At 30.9% G+C, this 22,665-nt stretch overlaps 1 protein-coding gene, 1 long non-coding RNA gene and 1 pseudogene across 3 annotated transcripts; 1 reads left to right on the top strand and 2 right to left on the bottom strand.

Moving 5' to 3' along the window:
• Nucleotides 1-74: 74 nt before the first annotated feature.
• On the top strand, nucleotides 75-2,114 carry LOC146944394 (uncharacterized; annotated as a pseudogene). Its single transcript, XR_015025910.1, has 4 exons — nucleotides 75-437; nucleotides 616-1,096; nucleotides 1,204-1,306; nucleotides 1,977-2,114. The product of XR_015025910.1 is annotated as an uncharacterized LOC146944394 (transcript).
• A 3,943-nt stretch (nucleotides 2,115-6,057) lies between these two features.
• LOC146944393 (uncharacterized) lies at nucleotides 6,058-6,768 on the bottom strand. Its single transcript, XR_015025922.1, has 2 exons — nucleotides 6,703-6,768; nucleotides 6,058-6,602 (listed from the first exon to the last, which is right to left on the bottom strand). It is a non-coding gene; the product is annotated as an uncharacterized LOC146944393 (long non-coding RNA).
• A 4,756-nt stretch (nucleotides 6,769-11,524) lies between these two features.
• On the bottom strand, nucleotides 11,525-17,658 carry LOC146944392 (Major facilitator superfamily protein). Its single transcript, XM_085742777.1, has 18 exons — nucleotides 17,384-17,658; nucleotides 16,259-16,321; nucleotides 15,298-15,387; nucleotides 15,147-15,206; nucleotides 14,982-15,047; nucleotides 14,495-14,560; nucleotides 14,336-14,411; nucleotides 14,162-14,226; nucleotides 13,780-13,872; nucleotides 13,600-13,680; nucleotides 13,421-13,505; nucleotides 13,005-13,051; nucleotides 12,854-12,916; nucleotides 12,703-12,762; nucleotides 12,560-12,613; nucleotides 12,375-12,434; nucleotides 12,166-12,280; nucleotides 11,525-12,065 (listed from the first exon to the last, which is right to left on the bottom strand). The coding sequence occupies exons 1-18, from the start codon at nucleotides 17,438-17,440 to the stop codon at nucleotides 11,950-11,952; spliced, it is 1,317 nt and encodes a 438-aa protein (XP_085598903.1). The 5' UTR covers nucleotides 17,441-17,658; the 3' UTR covers nucleotides 11,525-11,949.
• Nucleotides 17,659-22,665: the final 5,007 nt, after the last annotated feature.

Below are 22,665 nucleotides of genomic sequence, written 5' to 3'. Positions count from 1 at the left end.
TATGCACCATGCATAAGTTAATCACAACCATCAGATAATTGAACACATGTAATGATCCAGATACATACAAACACTGCTTTGATTGATTCATGAAACTCCTCTTCTCTGCTTCAGCATCCCAAAATGGGTCGCGCGATTCAACCTCCCCTTCTTCATCCTCTCCCTGCACTGACTCCGATTCTGACTCCGACCACTCTTCCCGCCGCCGACGTCATCGCCGTGAAAAGGACCGCCGCACAAAAAGCGACGGAAGCTCCAAACGAGAAAGAGAGAGCAAGAGAAAGGAAAAGAGAAAACGGAGAGACAGAGATAGGAGAAAATCCAAGAGGCATCACTATTCCGATGACTCCCAATCTTCCGACGATGAAATTCATCCCCAAAACGCACTCCGTCAAATGATGACTGAGTTTCCCAATGTTGGCAACGATTTGATGCAGGTATCAACATATTTCCCACTTTTTAATTTAAAAATTTAATTTTTAGGGTTTTAATTGTAATTGTTCACATGATGAAATGTATATTTATGCAAAACAATATACCCTAAAGTGAGTTTTTTTAGTAATTGGTAGCTTAATTGAATGAATTTTGAGTTTTTTTTTGTGATGTTGTGTTAAGCTATTGCAAATGATTGATAATGGACAAGCTGTGGACATAAAGGATATATCAGAGAAATCACTAGTGAAGCATTTAAAGAAGCTTTTCATTTCCTTAAATCTTAAGGAAAATGGGGATAGAGTTTTTTTACTGCCTTCTAAAGCCTCCCCTACTTTAGATGTTGTTGGCCCTCTAATTCAATCTATGCATCCGGGGAATGATCGAGCTGATCATTCTGCAGAATTGCCTGAAACATGTTCGGTTCCAGCTGAGCAGATGATAAACGACCATTCGACAGAACCTCCCGAGGATCATTCTGGTGGTCCTAGAAAGAGGTTGCCATTCTCTAGTAATTTTGTTGAGATATTTTTTCTTTTTGAAGTATTTTTTAATGATAATTGGTTAACTTGTTTTTTATACGCAGGGTGATTGGCCCTGCAATGCCGTCTGCTGAGTTACTCGCTGCTGCTGCCAAATTAACAGAGGCACAAAACGAATTCAGGTACCGATTTCTGAAAGTGTTTTTTTTGTTGTTGAATGTTTTCTGACTCGGCTGACTTAGTTCGTATCATATGATGCTTCATGGCATTTTCAAACTCATGTCTTTAGAGAAGCTGAATTGGACGACGCTACTGAACTATTTGTGGGACCTCCACCTCCTGCTATGGTTTCTGAAGCAGAATCAGCTAACGAAGCAGAACGTTTTGAAGAGGTATTTAATCTCACTTGTTATCGATTAGGATCAAATTGTTGTTTGTTCTTCAAGTGTTAAAGTAAAATTGGGTTTAATGATTGATAGCATGGTATTTCAATTGTAAGTGTAGATTTTATTTGAGGAACATGATAAAGAACTTTAATTTGGTGGTATATGCTTTTTACAGTCTCCTTGATTATGTAGCCATTGGCTTCCTTAAGTTGAAGTGAACTGTATGTCCATCCAGTTTAATGTGGTGGCATCATCTGATTTTGATGATGCATTAAGTTGGATTAATCTTTAATAGCCAAACATGTTTTTGTTTTTGTTAAGGATATAATAGTTTGGTTCCCTCTGGTGATGGATTCCTTACGTGATTAGTTTGACTATCTGAAGACGAGGATCTTTATATAGGTTTTTTTTATTGTCTGTTTATGTTTGGTTTTTCCTTTTGACAATTGATCATTTGAGTTGTTGCAATCTCTCTCTCTCTCTCTCTCTCTCTCTCTCTCTCTCTCTCTCTCTCTCTCTCTCTCTCTCCCCCTCCATCTCACAAAAAGAATTATCAGGGGGAAGCTTGTTGATTCTCAGTTTATTTGTTCCTATTGATTCATTACTGAATTAAATTGTTGATATTTATTTTGTAATTGAATGTGGAAGTATTAGTAATCACCTGTTCATGTATCAGGTCACCAGGATAATGGAAGTTGAGATCAACAGCCCATATGATGTTCTAGGATTATTTTATATTGTTAATTTAATTAAACTTCTCTGTCACATGGATCATGATAATGTAATTTTTTATTGTTAATTTAATTGTGCTTGAGTATTTTATATTTAATTAACATTCACAAAGCTGTTCAGTCGGTTATTTGCGAAGTAGGAAATGCTTCGATGTGAAATCTGTTGGTATAAGCTGGAATTCGGATTTGATGAATTATTGAGAATATTGTGATGAATTTTGTTGTTTATGATCAATCCGGTTCGGATCTGGTGTTAGCATTACTCACGAAAACCATTTTCACTGCAAAATGGTTTTGGAGTCTAACTCACGGAAACCATTTTCACTGCAAAATGGTTTTGGAGTACAACTCATAGAAACCATTTCCACTGCAAAATGGTTTTGAAACCAACTCACAGAAACCATAGCCATAGCAAAACCATTAGACAATTATTTTGGTTTCTCATAGAAGACTATCAAAACCATTAAACCATATTTATGGTTTCACTAATAATTTCAGTGTATAACATCTTAATCATTATTCAAAACCATCTAACAATAGTAATTTCATTAAAAACCATTACACAATTATTTTGGTTTCACATACATGATTATCAAAACCATTAAACCATAATTATGGTTTCAGTAATAATTTCAGTGTAAAACATGTTAAACAACGTTCCAGTAAAGAAACTCATAATCCATACTCATTTCTCTCTCTAACTCATAAAAAGCTTATTCAAAACAGCTTATTTTGTGCAAAATAGCTGTTTTGCACAAATAAACTGTTTTGTATAAATAAGTTGTTTTGAATAAGTTGTTTTGCACAAATAAGCTATTTTGTATAAATAAGTTGTTTCGAATAAGCTGTTTTGTATAAATAAGCTGTTTTGAATAAGCTGTTTTGCACAAATAAGCTGTTTTGTATAAATAAGTTGTTTTGAATAAGCTGTTTTGCACAAATAAGCTATTTTGTATAAATAAGTTGTTTCGAATAAGTTGTTTTGCATAAATAAACTGTTTTGAATAAGTTGTTTTGCATAAATATGTTGTTTTGCATAAATAAGTTGTTTTGAATAAGTTGTTTTTTAAAATTAAATCGGAATAAGCTGTTTTGTATAAATAAGTTGTTTTGCACAAATAAGCTGTTTTATATAAATAAGTTGTTTTGATTAAGCTGTTTTGCACAAATAAGCTATTTTGTATAAATAAGTTGTTTCGAATAAGCTGTTTTGCATAAATAAGCTGTTTTGAATAAGTTGTTTTGCATAAATATGTTGTTTTGCATAAATAAGTTGTTTTGAATAAGTTGTTTTTTAAAATGAAATCGGAATAAGCTATTTTGTATAAATAAGCTGTTTCGAATAAGCTGTTTTGCACAAATAAGCTATTTTGTATAAATAAGTTGTTTCGAATAAGCTGTTTTGCATAAATAAGCTATTTTGAATAAGTTGTTTTGCATAAATATGTTGTTTTGCATAAATAAGTTGTTTTGAATAAGTTGTTTTTTAAAATTAAATCGGAATAAGTTGTTTTGCACAAATAAGCTGTTTTGTATAAATAAGTTGTTTTGAATAAGTTGTTTTGCCCAAATAAGCTATTTTGTATAAATAAGTTGTTTCGAATAAGCTGTTTTGCATAAATAAGCTGTTTTGAATAAGTTGTTTTGCATAAATATGTTGTTTTGCATAAATAAGCTGTTTTGAATAAGCTGTTTTGCACAAATAAGCTGTTTTGTATAAATAAGTTGTTTTGAATAAGTTGTTTTGCACAAATAAGCTGTTTTGTATAAATAAGTTGTTTCGAATAAGCTGTTTTGCATAAATAAGCTGTTTTGAATAAGTTGTTTTGCATAAATATGTTGTTTTGCATAAATAAGTTGTTTTGAATAAGTTGTTTTTTAAAATGAAATCGGAATAAGATGTTTTGTATAAATAAGCTGTTTTGAATAAGTTGTTTTGCACAAATAAGCTGTTTTGCATAAATAAGCTGTTTTGAATAAGCGGTTTTAAAAAAAGTGATCCTAATAAGTTGTTTCGAATAAGCTGTTTTGCATAAATAAGCTATTTTGAATAAGTTGTTTTTTAAAATGAGATTGGAATAAGCTGTTTTGCATAAATAAGTTGTTTTGAATAAGCGGTTTTTAAAAAATCATTCTAATAAGTTGTTTTGCATAAATAAACTATTTCGAATAAGCTATTTTGCATAAATAAATTGTTAAGAAAAAAAATTATAATATGAGGCTTTATTATGCCCACAAATAAATAGATTTTATAGTGGGTTTACTTAGGGTGTAGAAAACAATTATGTTGGATGTAGAAAGTAATTATGCACGGTGCATAAGGATCTCCTTATGCACCATAACCACACCCGTGTTGTTTTATTTGATTTTTTTATTTTTAAAAAGGGTGTGCCACGTGGCACACCCTTATTTGCCAATGTTATATAACATAAAAAACCACTATAGCACACAAGTGGTACCCCTTATAGATACTATAAGCAACAATGTATTTAGCTTATGTCATCAAACTTGCAAAATTAATTGCAATTTTGATTATGGTTTGTAATCAATTTTGAAAGCTTGGAATTACCAAAATTTCAGTTGATTTATGTTGGTTTTTGGATTTCCAAATTGTTGTATTTGGAGACAATATTTATTTTTCTCCATGGTACGACTGCTCCAACCGATTATTTGTTATTAGCTTTTGGTTTGCTTATTAATCTGTTGACCTATCAGTGATACTGATTTGTTTCTTAGTTATATGGCTTTTTTTTTTTTTTATCAAGTATCTTTTTCATTAAAAGAATACTTGTGTGTATATATTTTGATTATATTACAGAACCTGTTTGGTAATGCAGCAATGACTACAAGAGATGCTATTGGAATATTGCTTGTTATGATTTTCAATATGCAAAAGATAGGCTAACCTTGTGCCTGTTAAAACCAAAGTTGTGTGCAAATACTTGGTATAAGTATACATTCACTTAATTATTTTTACATCGTTATCACAATTATACATTGGTAGTGGCAATAAGATTCGACCATCCGATCCTACCATTTGCGACCTAGTTCACCCCTCTCTGCGCTTTAGGTGTCCTTAATCTCTTGGGATCTTCTTACGTCTTGGCTCTCGGCCATCCTCTCATGGTGTTTGCTTCTATTGTAAGTCACTCTGAATTTGCTGATTTCCTTTTTTATTAATTGTTTGGTTAATTGTTGACGGTGTCATGGCTTGAACCTTATGTACAGTTTTCTAATCCTGAATGTAAAAGCTGAATTTGAATGTAGTTTTTTGTTTGTGTTAAATAAAATTCTCTAACTGGGATTTTGCATTGAATGGTTAAATGATATGTTCAGAAAATACTAATGGTTTGGGAATATTTCCAGTCTATTGTTCATAAAATTCCCTAAAATATATATAGATTCACGATATGTTTCACAAGTGTTCTATAGAATTAGTAAGTAGCAACATTTTTTGGTAATCAACGATTAACCTGAGTATTTTCTGTACCTTGAAAAGGGTTAGAACGGACGACTTGAAAGACACCAAAGAAGAGCTGCATTATAAGAGAAACATGATTCACCTTGAGGACGCAGAGGCCATGGAAACATTGCTCATCCTTAACTTGTTGGGGAAGCAAGATTGAAGTAATTGCCCTAGCTAAGGGTATATATATTGTAATAATGTGATTTCTCTATTTATAGTAATTTATAAATAGAGATTTACAATCTCATCGCTCTCATCGCCCGTGCGTGTGGTTCCTCCCCAACCAGTCACTAGCTAGCTAGGAGTCGACATTCATTTCTTGGATTAAGGAGCAATTGTTGCTTAATAAACGGTGTGAACCAATTGAATGTTATGTTTTTTCAAAAAGATTGGAAGGGTTATAAATTAAAAATTAGTCGGTTCATAAAACTTAACTCAACTCAAAATGTTTATGTTGATAGGTTAGACACCTTCACTCGAGTTCAAATTCATCACAATTACTTTTACGAGTTTTAGATGGTAATTGTCTTTTTTTATAACAAATAAAAAAAAATCCAACATTATAAAAGAATTTCAAATTCTAAAAGGATTGTCTTGCTTGTGCAGAATCCCATAATCCAATACTGCATGTACATCAAGCAGAACTCAAAAACTAAATTTTAGGTAATAGCAGAAAATTGCTGCATATGTGCCAAATTGAAAATTGGTCACAAAATTGCTTCATTCTTAAGTAAATTACAACATCCAGGCCTTAATGACATCTTGGTTCAAATAACATCCTGTTATTCTATCTATGCTTTGTCTGTCCTGAATGGATCCAAAAGAATTTGATAACTAATGCCGATAATTGGACAGTGTCCAGGTCTGCTTTATAGCTTGATCTCTCATCATTAAATATATCAAAATATTGGGAGTCCAAGAGAGACAGAAGCAATGTCCATAATGTATATAACCGATCCATATATATATATATATATATTGCTCATTCTCTAAGAACTAATGCAAGCCTGAATTTCTTCCAATGTTTTGCCTTTGGTTTCAGGGACTACTTTTGCTACAAATAGAATGGTTAAGAGGGAACATCCAGCATACAAAAACATAGTACCTGTCCACAAAAACAATACAATTATTACATGTTACTCATTATAATCAGAATCAGATAATAATGAATCTAAGTAATTAATATTGATTATGTGCTTAATTACCAGGAGAACTCCAACTCATAAGAAAATTGAAAGTATATGAAACTATCCAAGCTCCTAGCCACGCTATGGTTTCTGAAGCAGAATCAGCTAACGAAGCAGAACGTTTTGAAGAGGTATTTAATCTCACTTGTTATCGATTAGGATCAAATTGTTGTTTGTTCTTCAAGTGTTAAAGTAAAATTGGGTTTAATGATTGATAGCATGGTATTTCAATTGTAAGTGTAGATTTTATTTGAGGAACATGATAAAGAACTTTAATTTGGTGGTATATGCTTTTTACAGTCTCCTTGATTATGTAGCCATTGGCTTCCTTAAGTTGAAGTGAACTGTATGTCCATCCAGTTTAATGTGGTGGCATCATCTGATTTTGATGATGCATTAAGTTGGATTAATCTTTAATAGCCAGACATGTTTTTGTTTTTGTTAAGGATATAATAGTTTGGTTCCCTCTGGTGATGGATTCCTTACGGGATTAGTTTGACTATCTGAAGACGAGGATCTTTATATAGGTTTTTTTTTATTGTCTGTTTATGTTTGGTTTTTCCTTTTGACAATTGATCATTTGAGTTGTTGCAATCTCTCTCTCTCTCTCTCTCTCTCTCTCTCTCTCTCTCTCTCCCCCTCCATCTCACAAAAAGAATTATCAGGGGGAAGCTTGTTGATTCTCAGTTTATTTGTTCCTATTGATTCATTACTGAATTAAATTGTTGATATTTATTTTGTAATTGAATGTGGAAGTATTAGTAATCACCTGTTCATGTATCAGGTCACCAGGATAATGGAAGTTGAGATCAACAGCCCATATGATGTTCTAGGATTATTTTATATTGTTAATTTAATTAAACTTCTCTGTCACATGGATCATGATAATGTAATTTTTTATTGTTAATTTAATTGTGCTTGAGTATTTTATATTTAATTAACATTCACAAAGCTGTTCAGTCGGTTATTTGCGAAGTAGGAAATGCTTCGATGTGAAATCTGTTGGTATAAGCTGGAATTCGGATTTGATGAATTATTGAGAATATTGTGATGAATTTTGTTGTTTATGATCAATCCGGTTCGGATCTGGTGTTAGCATTACTCACGAAAACCATTTTCACTGCAAAATGGTTTTGGAGTACAACTCATAGAAACCATTTCCACTGCAAAATGGTTTTGAAACCAACTCACAGAAACCATAGCCATAGCAAAACCATTAGACAATTATTTTGGTTTCTCATAGAAGACTATCAAAACCATTAAACCATATTTATGGTTTCACTAATAATTTCAGTGTATAACATCTTAATCATTATTCAAAACCATCTAACAATAGTAATTTCATTAAAAACCATTACACAATTATTTTGGTTTCACATACATGATTATCAAAACCATTAAACCATAATTATGGTTTCAGTAATAATTTCAGTGTAAAACATGTTAAACAACGTTCCAGTAAAGAAACTCATAATCCATACTCATTTCTCTCTCTAACTCATAAAAAGCTTATTCAAAACAGCTTATTTTGTGCAAAATAGCTGTTTTGCACAAATAAACTGTTTTGTATAAATAAGTTGTTTTGAATAAGTTGTTTTGCACAAATAAGCTATTTTGTATAAATAAGTTGTTTCGAATAAGCTGTTTTGTATAAATAAGCTGTTTTGAATAAGCTGTTTTGCACAAATAAGCTGTTTTGTATAAATAAGTTGTTTTGAATAAGCTGTTTTGCACAAATAAGCTATTTTGTATAAATAAGTTGTTTCGAATAAGTTGTTTTGCATAAATAAACTGTTTTGAATAAGTTGTTTTGCATAAATATGTTGTTTTGCATAAATAAGTTGTTTTGAATAAGTTGTTTTTTAAAATTAAATCGGAATAAGCTGTTTTGTATAAAGAAGTTGTTTTGCACAAATAAGCTATTTTGTATAAATAAGTTGTTTTGATTAAGCTGTTTTGCACAAATAAGCTATTTTGTATAAATAAGTTGTTTCGAATAAGCTGTTTTGCATAAATAAGCTGTTTTGAATAAGTTGTTTTGCATAAATATGTTGTTTTGCATAAATAAGTTGTTTTGAATAAGTTGTTTTTTAAAATGAAATCGGAATAAGCTATTTTGTATAAATAAGCTGTTTCGAATAAGCTGTTTTGCACAAATAAGCTATTTTGTATAAATAAGTTGTTTCGAATAAGCTGTTTTGCATAAATAAGCTATTTTGAATAAGTTGTTTTGCATAAATATGTTGTTTTGCATAAATAAGTTGTTTTGAATAAGTTGTTTTTTAAAATTAAATCGGAATAAGTTGTTTTGCACAAATAAGCTGTTTTGTATAAATAAGTTGTTTTGAATAAGTTGTTTTGCCCAAATAAGCTATTTTGTATAAATAAGTTGTTTCGAATAAGCTGTTTTGCATAAATAAGCTGTTTTGAATAAGTTGTTTTGCATAAATATGTTGTTTTGCATAAATAAGCTGTTTTGCACAAATAAGCTGTTTTGTATAAATAAGTTGTTTTGAATAAGTTGTTTTGCACAAATAAGCTGTTTTGTATAAATAAGTTGTTTTGCACAAATAAGCTATTTTGTATAAATAAGTTGTTTCGAATAAGCTGTTTTGCATAAATAAGCTGTTTTGAATAAGTTGTTTTGCAAAAATATGTTGTTTTGCATAAATAAGTTGTTTTGAATAAGTTTTTTTTTTAAAATGAAATCGGAATAAGATGTTTTTTATAAATAAGCTGTTTTGAATAAGTTGTTTTGCACAAATAAGCTGTTTTGCATAAATAAGCTGTTTTGAATAAGCGGTTTTAAAAAAAGTGATCCTAATAAGTTGTTTCGAATAAGCTGTTTTGCATAAATAAGCTATTTTGAATAAGTTGTTTTTTAAAATGAGATTGGAATAAGCTGTTTTGCATAAATAAGTTGTTTTGAATAAGCGGTTTTTAAAAAATCATTCTAATAAGTTGTTTTGCATAAATAAACTATTTCGAATAAGCTATTTTGCATAAATAAATTGTTAAGAAAAAAAATTATAATATGAGGCTTTATTATGCCCACAAATAAATAGATTTTATAGTGGGTTTACTTAGGGTGTAGAAAACAATTATGTTGGATGTAGAAAGTAATTATGCACGGTGCATAAGGATCTCCTTATGCACCATAACCACACCCGTGTTGTTTTATTTGATTTTTTTATTTTTAAAAAGGGTGTGCCACGTGGCACACCCTTATTTGCCAATGTTATATAACATAAAAAACCACTATAGCACACAAGTGGTACCCCTTATAGATACTATAAGCAACAATGTATTTAGCTTATGTCATCAAACTTGCAAAATTAATTGCAATTTTGATTATGGTTTGTAATCAATTTTGAAAGCTTGGAATTACCAAAATTTCAGTTGATTTATGTTGGTTTTTGGATTTCCAAATTGTTGTATTTGGAGACAATATTTATTTTTCTCCATGGTACGACTGCTCCAACCGATTATTTGTTATTAGCTTTTGGTTTGCTTATTAATCTGTTGACCTATCAGTGATACTGATTTGTTTCTTAGTTATATGGCTTTTTTTTTTTTTATCAAGTATCTTTTTCATTAAAAGAATACTTGTGTGTATATATTTTGATTATATTACAGAACCTGTTTGGTAATGCAGCAATGACTACAAGAGATGCTATTGGAATATTGCTTGTTATGATTTTCAATATGCAAAAGATAGGCTAACCTTGTGCCTGTTAAAACCAAAGTTGTGTGCAAATACTTGGTATAAGTATACATTCACTTAATTATTTTTACATCGTTATCACAATTATACATTGGTAGTGGCAATAAGATTCGACCATCCGATCCTACCATTTGCGACCTAGTTCACCCCTCTCTGCGCTTTAGGTGTCCTTAATCTCTTGGGATCTTCTTACGTCTTGGCTCTCGGCCATCCTCTCATGGTGTTTGCTTCTATTGTAAGTCACTCTGAATTTGCTGATTTCCTTTTTTATTAATTGTTTGGTTAATTGTTGACGGTGTCATGGCTTGAACCTTATGTACAGTTTTCTAATCCTGAATGTAAAAGCTGAATTTGAATGTAGTTTTTTGTTTGTGTTAAATAAAATTCTCTAACTGGGATTTTGCATTGAATGGTTAAATGATATGTTCAGAAAATACTAATGGTTTGGGAATATTTCCAGTCTATTGTTCATAAAATTCCCTAAAATATATATAGATTCACGATATGTTTCACAAGTGTTCTATAGAATTAGTAAGTAGCAACATTTTTTGGTAATCAACGATTAACCTGAGTATTTTCTGTACCTTGAAAAGGGTTAGAACGGACGACTTGAAAGACACCAAAGAAGAGCTGCATTATAAGAGAAACATGATTCACCTTGAGGACGCAGAGGCCATGGAAACATTGCTCATCCTTAACTTGTTGGGGAAGCAAGATTGAAGTAATTGCCCTAGCTAAGGGTATATATATTGTAATAATGTGATTTCTCTATTTATAGTAATTTATAAATAGAGATTTACAATCTCATCGCTCTCATCGCCCGTGCGTGTGGTTCCTCCCCAACCAGTCACTAGCTAGCTAGGAGTCGACATTCATTTCTTGGATTAAGGAGCAATTGTTGCTTAATAAACGGTGTGAACCAATTGAATGTTATGTTTTTTCAAAAAGATTGGAAGGGTTATAAATTAAAAATTAGTCGGTTCATAAAACTTAACTCAAAATGTTTATGTTGATAGGTTAGACACCTTCACTCGAGTTCAAATTCATCACAATTACTTTTACGAGTTTTAGATGGTAATTGTCTTTTTTTATAACAAATAAAAAAAAAATCCAACATTATAAAAGAATTTCAAATTCTAAAAGGATTGTCTTGCTTGTGCAGAATCCCATAATCCAATACTGCATGTACATCAAGCAGAACTCAAAAACTAAATTTTAGGTAATAGCAGAAAATTGCTGCATATGTGCCAAATTGAAAATTGGTCACAAAATTGCTTCATTCTTAAGTAAATTACAACATCCAGGCCTTAATGACATCTTGGTTCAAATAACATCCTGTTATTCTATCTATGCTTTGTCTGTCCTGAATGGATCCAAAAGAATTTGATAACTAATGCCGATAATTGGACAGTGTCCAGGTCTGCTTTATAGCTTGATCTCTCATCATTAAATATATCAAAATATTGGGAGTCCAAGAGAGACAGAAGCAATGTCCATAATGTATATAACCGATCCATATATATATATATATTGCTCATTCTCTAAGAACTAATGCAAGCCTGAATTTCTTCCAATGTTTTGCCTTTGGTTTCAGGGACTACTTTTGCTACAAATAGAATGGTTAAGAGGGAACATCCAGCATACAAAAACATAGTACCTGTCCACAAAAACAATACAATTATTACATGTTACTCATTATAATCAGAATCAGATAATAATGAATCTAAGTAATTAATATTGATTATGTGCTTAATTACCAGGAGAACTCCAACTCATAAGAAAATTGAAAGTATATGAAACTATCCAAGCTCCTAGCCACGCTACCAAAACCACCAAACTTCCAGCAGTTCCTTTCACATTTATCGGAAACACCTGCAATAAGAAAAGTACTTTTTCTTTAATGACATGCTAAGAGTCTAGCTAAACCATTACAATTTTTGGTGTTGTGTCAAATGATAACTAATACCTCAGACATCATCACCCAAGGAACTGATCCCAACCCAATTGAAAATGCTGCTATGTAGATCTGATTACAAGAAGAAAATATGAGATATTTTCAGGTTAAACATTATTTTGAGTATAAGTAATGTATAGTTACTGTATCAACCATGCAAAGAGGAGGAGATTCAAGAATTGAGGAAGAAAACTCACCAATACACCTGCAACTGCTAATGTTGGCACCCACTCAAGCCATAAGCTTTGATTCTGATCCATTTGAAATCATAAAGATGAGTTTAGAAAGTGCTATAGACTTGAATCAAAGCTTAGAATGAAAATTTACACTCTAGACTTGCCTTGAAAAAGAAGGCAACTCCGGTTATAAAGCAGCCTAAGAATGTTCCACTTGCAGAGACCTGAAATTATACAACAATTATTTGGTTGAACCTAAATTTCTCATTCCCTTTGCATGCAGATGTAGTTGATATATGTATTTGTAAGTATTACTGTTATAAGAGGTTTTCTTCCAGACTTGTCCATCAAAATGGCTCCCAACATGGTAAATGGAACCTATTATTCAATGTAACAAATAAAGTTTAGACAAAATAATTTAGTTATATGGTTAGTTTCCTGAGAAATGATTAAAGGGATCAAGTACCTGTATACATGCATAAGCTATGGTACCAGCTTTTGCTGAAGAAAGCCCTGCAAATCAAGTTATAAAGGAATAAGTAACAACTACTATCTCATTGTCCCTACCTATAGGACATCTTTGTATAAAATCTCTTTCAAATTTTCAATTGCATTGCTTATTTCTTTACCAATGTACCCTTTTATTATGTTACGACTTTTTCGGCAAAATGTAATAAATACTATAATGACAAATTTGTCTTTCTTAAATGGTAAACTTGTAAAACAGTACCAATTATCCACGGATTTCATACTACTACAAAATTTCTTAGTTGTTTAATTCCAATAGTTTAGTCAATGGAGTCTACATGACGGATGTAGTATGACAGAATAAACATATTTCTTTTAATTTTCCACAACCGGCATGTATTTCATCTCACTTACCAGCTGCTACAAAAGTCTCAGCTGTATAGAATCCTATGCCATTAATTCCAACAGATTGTTGAAATGCCATTAATCCAACTCCAATCTGAAATTGTTCTATATAGTTTAGGACCCTTTAGAGTAATCAAACAGATTATGAATGAGTTTAATTTCTACAAATAAAGTATGTCGTTACTCACAATTACAGAGCGCACATATTTGCTTTGGAACAAATCCAAAAACTTAGTCTTAGGAAGGCTTTGAAGAGTTTCAATATTATCCTATAAGCAAAATTGAGTTCAGATAGGGTCATCAAACATGTGAAATCAATTAAAAAAAATACTATGGTTCTTGATCAGTTAAGAAAGTTTGGAATGTACCAGAATTTCATTAGCTTCATCAGAAATATCAACGTCTTTACCCCGTAGTTTCCTTAATGCTAGTTGAAATTCTTTTTCACGACCAACCTTTGCCTGAAAAAATTGTGCATAATTTATTAGTTTATGCACTGACACATTATTCTTATTCTTTTATAGGAGAAGAAAACATAGAAGCACATTGATATAAACAACTTAATCACGCACTTATAGTATACGCTTATCATACTAATGTTTATGTATAAGTCATTTCTACAACAAGAGATAAAATAAGCCAAACTTTTCGCATATAAACTATAAGTTCAAAAGAGTTTGTCGACATATCATAAGCTGTTTTTATAAGCTCTCAAATAACTTGATTAAAGCAGACGTAGTCCTTCCTTACCAGCCATCTAGGAGACTCAGGAATGAAGCACAGACCAACAAGCAAGCAAATGCAAGGAACTAGGCCTTCAAAAGTTCCAGCCAAGCAAAATCAAATCAAGAGTTAGATATTTACCTTCTTAATTTGTTATATCCTTCGAGCAAAAATTTAAAACTAATGTTATTATGGAGATACCTGCTAGAGCTAGTTGTCGCCAATTTATGAGACTTCCTATTAAAAATGACATTGATGATCCAATAACAATCATAAGCTGCAAAATAATCATAATCAATGCTAAATTCCAATTCAATGATACTTAAGAAGTAAAAACAAAAGTTGTTATTATTTCCTCACCTGATTTGTTGTTGCAAGTCCTCCTCTAAGATTTTTTGGTGCTATTTCTGCTATATATACTGGAACCTGATCCGTTATGCTGATTTTTGTTAGAAATATTATAATAAAGAGGCAACATATATATAAATATAACCAATTAAGTAACACTGCATGCAATCAGTATGTGTTTAGTTTGGTTCTATAGTGACAAAAATTGATTTTGAATGAATTGGTTCTCTGAAAATGATTATGGCTGTAAGTGTATTGAATGTAAGATGGTTTATGTTTTAATACATTCATCAAGTGATTTGAAAGGTAAATTCAAGGTTAAAAATCAATCCTAGAACTAAAAATTTCAAATTCTAACTTCAAGTAAGAATCAATTATACTTGACAATATCCATACATGTTAAAATTAATTTTATACATTTTAAATCAATTTTAATTCCTCCAAACATGATTGAATAAAAATAAGTTGAAGTTAATTTCTTTGTTTATCAATTAATTACCACATATGAGATAACTCCAATTCCATATCCTGTGAAAAACCTTCCCAAGTCAAGTGTGTAAGAACTCTGCATTACATGAGAATCATGAGATAACTTAATGAATTTTTATTTTGTAACAACATTTTATAAGATGAACACATTGTTAAAATTTCAAAAGATACATACCTTAGAGAAGAAGACAGCTAGCCATCCTATGATACAAAATCCTGTGGAAATTCTCATAGCCTGTTTCTCATATAATTATCCAAAATGTTACTTCTAAGAATAAAATTTTAAATGGAAAGAATATTAAGGCATTTAAGTTACACATGCATACCCCTTTCCTGCCAATGATATCAGTAACTCGACCACTTGTTATAGCTCCAAGCATTGCACCAATGGTCACCAAAGAACCAAACATTGAAAACTGCCAATCCCCAAAACATATTATGTAGAAATAGCAACAAAAAAAGAACACAATGATTGATCATGTTAGAGTTTTAATTGTGCAATATTATGTTAATTGTGTCATTGACTCATTATTCTAACAACAGACTGACTGTTATAGTTTTTTTTATGCAATAATTTAAGGTTAGAGAGTACAAAATTTATGGTCCAATTTACAAATTCTGTACTTTACCCCGGTAATGGATAGTGATATACACATTTGTAATGTTTGTTTTTTTTAGTTATTTGAATGAATGAAATATCTTCTTTGACAAAAAATAAATAAAAAAAAGTCTAGCTACATGGGAAATATTTGATTTGAGTATAACCTAATACGTGTCATAGATTCATAGGCCAATTTTAAAGTTTAACCTATTTAAATGCTTACTTTACTATTATTTTTAGATGACATCTTATTAAAATTCTATTTTATAATAGAATGTTGATTAAATATGTCAAAAATAGATGTAGGTTAGTATGATTAAATCAGATAAGATGTTAATGATTTAACACAAATTGCAAAATTTAATATAATAATAATTATATTTATTTTATTACAAAAATAATAATTATATTTACATATTTTTAATTAGACATAAGTCTAGAAAACTCTTTCAATAACATGTAATGTAGGTTAGGTCATAGATCCATGTGAGTCTGTCTAGCCTATTCTTCTTGATACACTCATCATTCATGTATACTCAATTGCACTCGTCACGCTTGAACATCAACCCACTTATCAACAAATATGATGAGTAATTTTATTTTATAGAAAAAAAAGATAAAAAGTGATAGAAGTGAATGATAATATAATAATGACAATAAGGAGAAAAAAGTAGAATAGTAATTACCTCAGCAAGAGATAGATTAAGATCAGACCTGATAGCCGCTTGAGTGGGTGCTGAATAACCCACCTGATCACAAAATAGAAACTAGCTTAACATAATAATCTTTGTGTTTATAAGATATGATATGATAATTTCTTCAAAAAAAAAAAAAAGATATGATATGATATGATGAATATGTATGAATGTATGATATGATTATATATGTTTTACACTTAAAACATATAAAAATTTAACTTATTCACAAGCACTTACCTTACGAACACTTTATCAATAAGAATTTAAATTGGTTGATTAATAAACTAACACATGCAAACCAGGGCCGTTCCAACGAATTTGGAGGCTCGGTGCCGGAAGTAAAATGAGGCTCATTCATACAATGTGTTTTGGAAAGGGGAAAACGCTAATTTTTTTTTGAAACTGCATATATTTCAAGTGCCAAGCACCAGGAGTGCACTAAATGGCAAACTGTTACAACAGATAAAATAAGGTGCCCAACCTACTATACCAAAGCAAACAGCGGCAAAGGACACAGCAGAAAAAAAGGCCAGCAACAGGAAAGAAACCAAAAAGCCATACACCAAAAGAAAAATAAACAAAATCCCTCCCAAAATACCGAAACAGCAACAGCAAAGCATGCTACAACAGCATAGGAACTGATATGTTAGTGGGGGGTACTAGGCTGTAAATATTTTTTGGAGGCCCATACCTTGGGGAGGCCTGGTGCTATAGCGCTGCTTGCACCCCCCAGGGTCCGGCCCATTGCAAACACTTATCCAATTTAAATGTAATTAAGTTGCTTACTCTAACGTGCTCATAGATGTAAACGTTTATTCCATTTAAGTTTAATCATGTTGTTTAATCTAATGCACACGCAAACGCAAACATTTCAACCATGTGATTGGACTCGGATGCTTAATAAACTACGATTAAAAACAAGTCATTTTGGTGAACTTGAATTTAAATCATGATTAGAACAATCATTGACTATACTTTACTTATCATCTTACCGAACTCTAGGTTATCAAAGTCCTTTATGTGAAAATCGAAGGATATAAAAACAAATCTAAGAAAAAAATATAAAAAAGACAAGCATGCCAATAATAATTTACAAAAATCTTAAGTACTTACACAAGTTCCAAATGAAAAAGAACCACAAACAGCAACAAATGTGCTAAGCAGAACCATTCCAATGGATCCATTTTCCACACTTTTATCTGATCCAACTTCTTTACAATGGATCCATTTTCCACACTTTTATCTGATCCAACTTCCTTGTTGAATGAAAGGTTCTTGCAAATACTGAAACCCATTAGTTTCTCCATCCTCAATATCCTTATGCTGCTCAATTGTCATTTTCTTATAGCAATATTAGAAAACAATTTTTTTTTTAAGACCAATGTTGTGAAATATAACATGCAAAAGCATGACATTTATACTGCATGTATAAGTGCAACATTATTATATACATGTTTACAATGTTATTCTCATATTTGCATTGGGAAATAGCTAGGAAGGACATAAAATGGTACAAAATTCAAGTGTGTCAAATTAGCTATGCACTTGCACCGGCACGTGAGAAATGAAGCTGTCAATGATATGGCAAACCTACAAAGGTCCAATTAATCAAGACCCTATCCTTCGGATTAAGGGGTTAGGAGAAGCTATACAATATGCAACTTGTGTTAATTTTGTAAACAAATTTGCATGTGGATCCTGTGGTGAGTGCATGATTGCTATTGTTTATTCATTCTATTTCTAGCTTACGTGGTTCATACTAGGATGGGGCATCCCTAGCTATAATTAAATGATTTTATTAGTTTAATTAATACTAGGCGGCAAGATTTTGAATATCATTTATATGATTTTGGGTAGGGGGTGTTTGTAGTTCTATCTGTATATATGGATTGTTGTAAAAAAATAAATCTGGATATATGGATTTGAGATAGAAAGCCATTGAATCTAAATATTAAAATAGCACGCCATTGGATTCAATTATTTGAATCGCTTCTTTAAAAATATTTGATTTGATTCAAATTCAATTAAATATGATTTGGATTGGATCGGTTAATTAATTAGTTTTTTTACTGATTCATAGTTACATATACGTCGAACAACAAATGACAAGTTAAATAACATAAACTTTTTTTTTGACACAAAATAACATAAACTTATATAAAATGTAATATACTTTTTTCTACACTAATTATGTTTGAAACATATCGAATAAAAATAATCATTTTTCATTAAAAAAATATCATATTAAGCGTATCAGTAAAAAATGAAATCGACAAATAAAAAATTAATATAATATATCTCATACTACTAATAAAATAAATAAGTATTGCATTTTATTTATGCAATTGTGTTTGCTTTAGTTTGGTTCAAAAAATAATACTATGAAATTCAATCTGAACGGTCTTTACAAATTACAAATAATAATAAAAAAACATACAACAAAATTTGGTTTTGTTTGGTTTTCAAGTTTTTTTGAATCAATGTGTGCGATTTTCCTTTGGTTTGATATCAACCTAAACCAATCTCAGTTTCTTTTATAAAAAAAAAAAAAAAAAGTTTAGATGAATGGTCTCAATAACAAACTTCAAGATTTAATGCTGACAAATATACTTATAATTTACACGCGAGTAAGTAACTTACGCTGAGAGTGGAGTTGAATCTAGATGAGTATGAATCAACTCAAAGATAGTACAATCTTAGTTTACAGTGATTGAGCACATATATACATATGTGGATTAGGGCATGTCCTTTAAATTTGGATGCCTTATGCGAATTAATCATGAGATTGTGCCCCTAATTTAACAAAAAATGCACATGGATAAAAGAAATAAACCGGGAGTTTATTGTACATTTTCATTTGATATTGTGCAAAAGAAATACGAGTATGAATCTTTGAAATGTGAAACAAATGACTATAAACTATGATTCATGCTTCAAAGTCTACACTCAACATTTGAGAATCTGATAACTAAAGAGGGCATGTTTTACACAATAACACACATGGATCATAATTCATGGTGTGTGTGTTTATATATATAGGGTGCCCTGGGTTGCCTCCCCTCCACCGTGGTCAGGGCCACCCCCTGACGTGGATGTATGAGCTATTCAAAGTATTTTCATGCACCTCGAATAAAAAAAAAAGTATTTGCATGCAAGTGGCCGTATACGATAAACTTGGTGCAGTGGCAGGTTTCTTTCTTTTTTTTTTTTTTTTTTGAGAGAGAAGTGGCAGGTTTCTATAGTTTAATCAAATTGAACCAATGATGTTCAGAAAATGGGTTGTAATAGCTAAATTATTCCAAAAAGGAAAAAAATGACATAAATATATTTTTTGAGGAAAAATGACATATATGTTATTCCAAATTGGAGGTTGCGTTATTCAAATATTCTTTATAATAGAACAATGGTCGTAATATATAGATCGCACATTAGTATAAGCAATATTTATGACTTATTTTATGTCACTTTTTGAGTTATTATATTGTTCATCTTTGAATCGTGATTCGGTACAAAAGTCAAAACAGAATACGGAATTGATTTGTTTGTTTTGAATATTACATATATACAGTTTGCACCTCGTGCTATACCTATACTTGTTAGAATAGTATATACAATAATTGGGATGTGAATATGTTGAAGAAATAGGTTTATCTTATGGTAGTATCTGATCTCTTACGATATATTTACTTATTACATGGTCTCTTGCACAAATATTTGACTTCCATAAAGTTTGCGATGTCAATTTTTTTTTTTAAGAAAACTTTTTTTTCCTGGTCTCTTGTGTTGTGGAATGCTTCAATAACTGGAATAAGAAAAAAAAAAAAAAAGAAGATGAATATGATAATAGATAAAAAAAAATAATTGAAAAGCTTTTTTTGGTAACATAAGAAAAGGAAAAGAAAAATAAAACCGAAAAACAACTGCTCTCTAGGAAAGGAGATTCTCAAAGCATGGAAGTAGCAAACTCCATCGACCGAGATGAAACAAGCTTAAGGGTGCGTTTGATGGTCAGGATAGGGAGACAGGATATGATACATTAATCATATCCTGTTTAAATCTCATGTTTGATGGACCAAAGGGATAGGATAAAATAAACCATTTTCCTATCCTATCCTGACTTTCCTTTGTAATTTCTATCCTGAGTATAGGCTGGGTTAGAAATTATCCTGATGGGATTAGAAGATCATTCCTTATTTATTACCTTGATATTCTGCCATTTTTAAAATCTTGTCATTTTTAAAATAATGATAATATGTATTTTTTTATTATAATTAATAACATGCCTTTTTTATAATATTTAATTAATTATGAGAGCAATTTTTTCATTTAATTATAATGATATCATGTTTGTTATCATGTGCGCATCAAACACATGATATGATTAATGTTTATCATGTCCTTATCATATCCTATCTCTATCAAGCTTTATATCATATCCTGCCTCTATCCTATCCTGACCATCAAACGGGCCCTAAGAGTTAAGAGAGTCGAGCTAAGACGATCCCTTTTTTGCCAAAAAAAGAATCCAGTACACTGATTTTTTTTTTCTTCTCTAAGAATACGCAACGCCATACTCTAATTCCTACTCATTTCTAGTTTAATGTCGTACAAAATAGCAGCTAGAGCTCAAGAAAAGGTTGAATCTTTTCATTTACTAACTTTATGGCAATGAGGGAGTCCAAAGAGAAAATGAGATTATTAGTTTCCAAATGCCAACTAATTTGAAGACCATGCAAAATGGACAAGAATTCTACATGAAGGTTACCAGATATCACCAAGCCACCAAAACCAGCAACTTTAGAGTTTTCTGTGGCACGGCTATCAACATCGATTAGAAGAATGTTGTTTGCACTTCATTCATTGCTAAGAAACACTAGTAATTTATCAATATAACTTCATCCGCAGTTAACTGCCGATGAATTTTAAACGGCAGTAGTTAATTGCCGATGGACATTTACGTCTTTTTCTGGTGTGTTTCAGCCTTATTAGAAGTGTGAACAGCAATTTTCCATCAATTATCGTAGCATCTTCTCGAGAATCATGCTAAGACACCATCTTAGGCTCTCTGATGAGTATGAGATGGATAACAACCTCTAATTTAAGTTCGTAATATTGTACAAGTGTTGTGTTGGCTTATAAATTTTTTTGTTGATTTTGTTACGTATGATACAACATATAAAACTAGAGAAATGAATATTTGACAACAACGTTATTTGATTTTTCTACGTATTTTTAAAATGTGTATAATTTTTTAGAGAATAATGTGTATTAGTTGTAGTGAGTAAAAAAAATAAAACTAAGAAGTATTAGTCTCCGCAGTTGTGTGCGGATGACACCCAGTTTACACAAAAAAAAAAAGTTAAAAAATAAGAGATAAACAAAAATTATATCTATATTCTGATGTTCAAATAAAACAACCGATCTTGTCAAAAAATAAAAAATAAAACAACCGATAAAACTAACAAGTATTATATATTAGTATGTCAATTGCACTTTTATTGGATTCATTCATCTTCTTCGATCTATCTTATTTGGTTGTGCTATTTAGCTGTGCTTTGTTACAAGATTAGACTCAGAAAGAAACTGTATGAAATAACATTTGGTGTGGTAACAACATATTAAGACTTGGCAATGAAAGTTATCATAGTCAAGGTAAATATGTTGTAGCCTAGGGGTGGGAATGAGCCGGGCCGAGCCGAGCTTTGCTTAAATAGGCTAGGCCTAGTTGAAAAAAATAAGACCTAAGTCTTGACCTTTTACCTGTCAAAGGCTTTATTTTAAGCCTGGTCTGGCCTTTTTAAAAGTTTGACCTGACCTATTAGCCTGTTTAAAAGTCTAGTTTGTGTTACAAATTTCAAACAGAGGATGTTCATCAATTTTTTTTTTCCTTTCAATTTGTGCAACGTACTTAATATAGAGATAAAACATTAATTAGATACAGATTAAACTAATGAAACACAATTGTAAAATTTATAGATGGATAGAAACTCAAGAATAATCATGTCTGATAACAGCAAAGAATTCAATTTCAAACTTAATCTAATAACTATATTGACCGTAGGCATATTAGTAGCAAGCTTTAATAGTTCACACAAATATAAATAAGGGCCCGTTTGGATAAACAGCTTATATAGATGCTTATAGCATTAGGGCTTATAGCATTAGAGCTTACATCACAAACTCTTATACTTGATAAGCTATTTATGTTTGGATATGTACACTAAAAAATACTTACATAAATTGAAGTGTTTGAATGTGACATTACATAAGCAATTATCGAAATTTTAAATATTTTTAATTTAACAAAAAAAAATCAAAGAATCGAACCACAATTATCAAGATTTTTTTTGATAAAATTAATCAAGATGTAAAAAACAATATTACAATATATGAAT

Source organism: Medicago sativa, chromosome 2, assembly GCF_051527215.1.
Source record: "Medicago sativa cultivar Bolivia chromosome 2, Bolivia_mono, whole genome shotgun sequence".
Taxonomy (NCBI): Eukaryota; Viridiplantae; Streptophyta; class Magnoliopsida; order Fabales; family Fabaceae; genus Medicago; species Medicago sativa.
The sequence above is the reverse complement of the archived record's forward strand: the minus strand, read 5'-3'. Positions and strand labels throughout refer to the sequence as shown.

What these genes read in the sequence shown, in the direction of transcription:
- LOC146944392 (XM_085742777.1), bottom strand. Translation starts at nt 17,440, where the DNA reads ATGGTTCTGCTTAGCACATTTGTTGCTGTTTGTGGTTCTTTTTCATTT. An exon ending in ATATCATTGGCAGGAAAGGG is followed by an intron (nt 15,207 to 15,297) that starts GTATGCATGTGT and finishes TATGAGAAACAG; the next exon opens with GCTATGAGAATTTCCACAGG. An exon ending in TGAGACTTTTGTAGCAGCTG is followed by an intron (nt 13,052 to 13,420) that starts GTAAGTGAGATG and finishes CTTGATTTGCAG; the next exon opens with GGCTTTCTTCAGCAAAAGCT.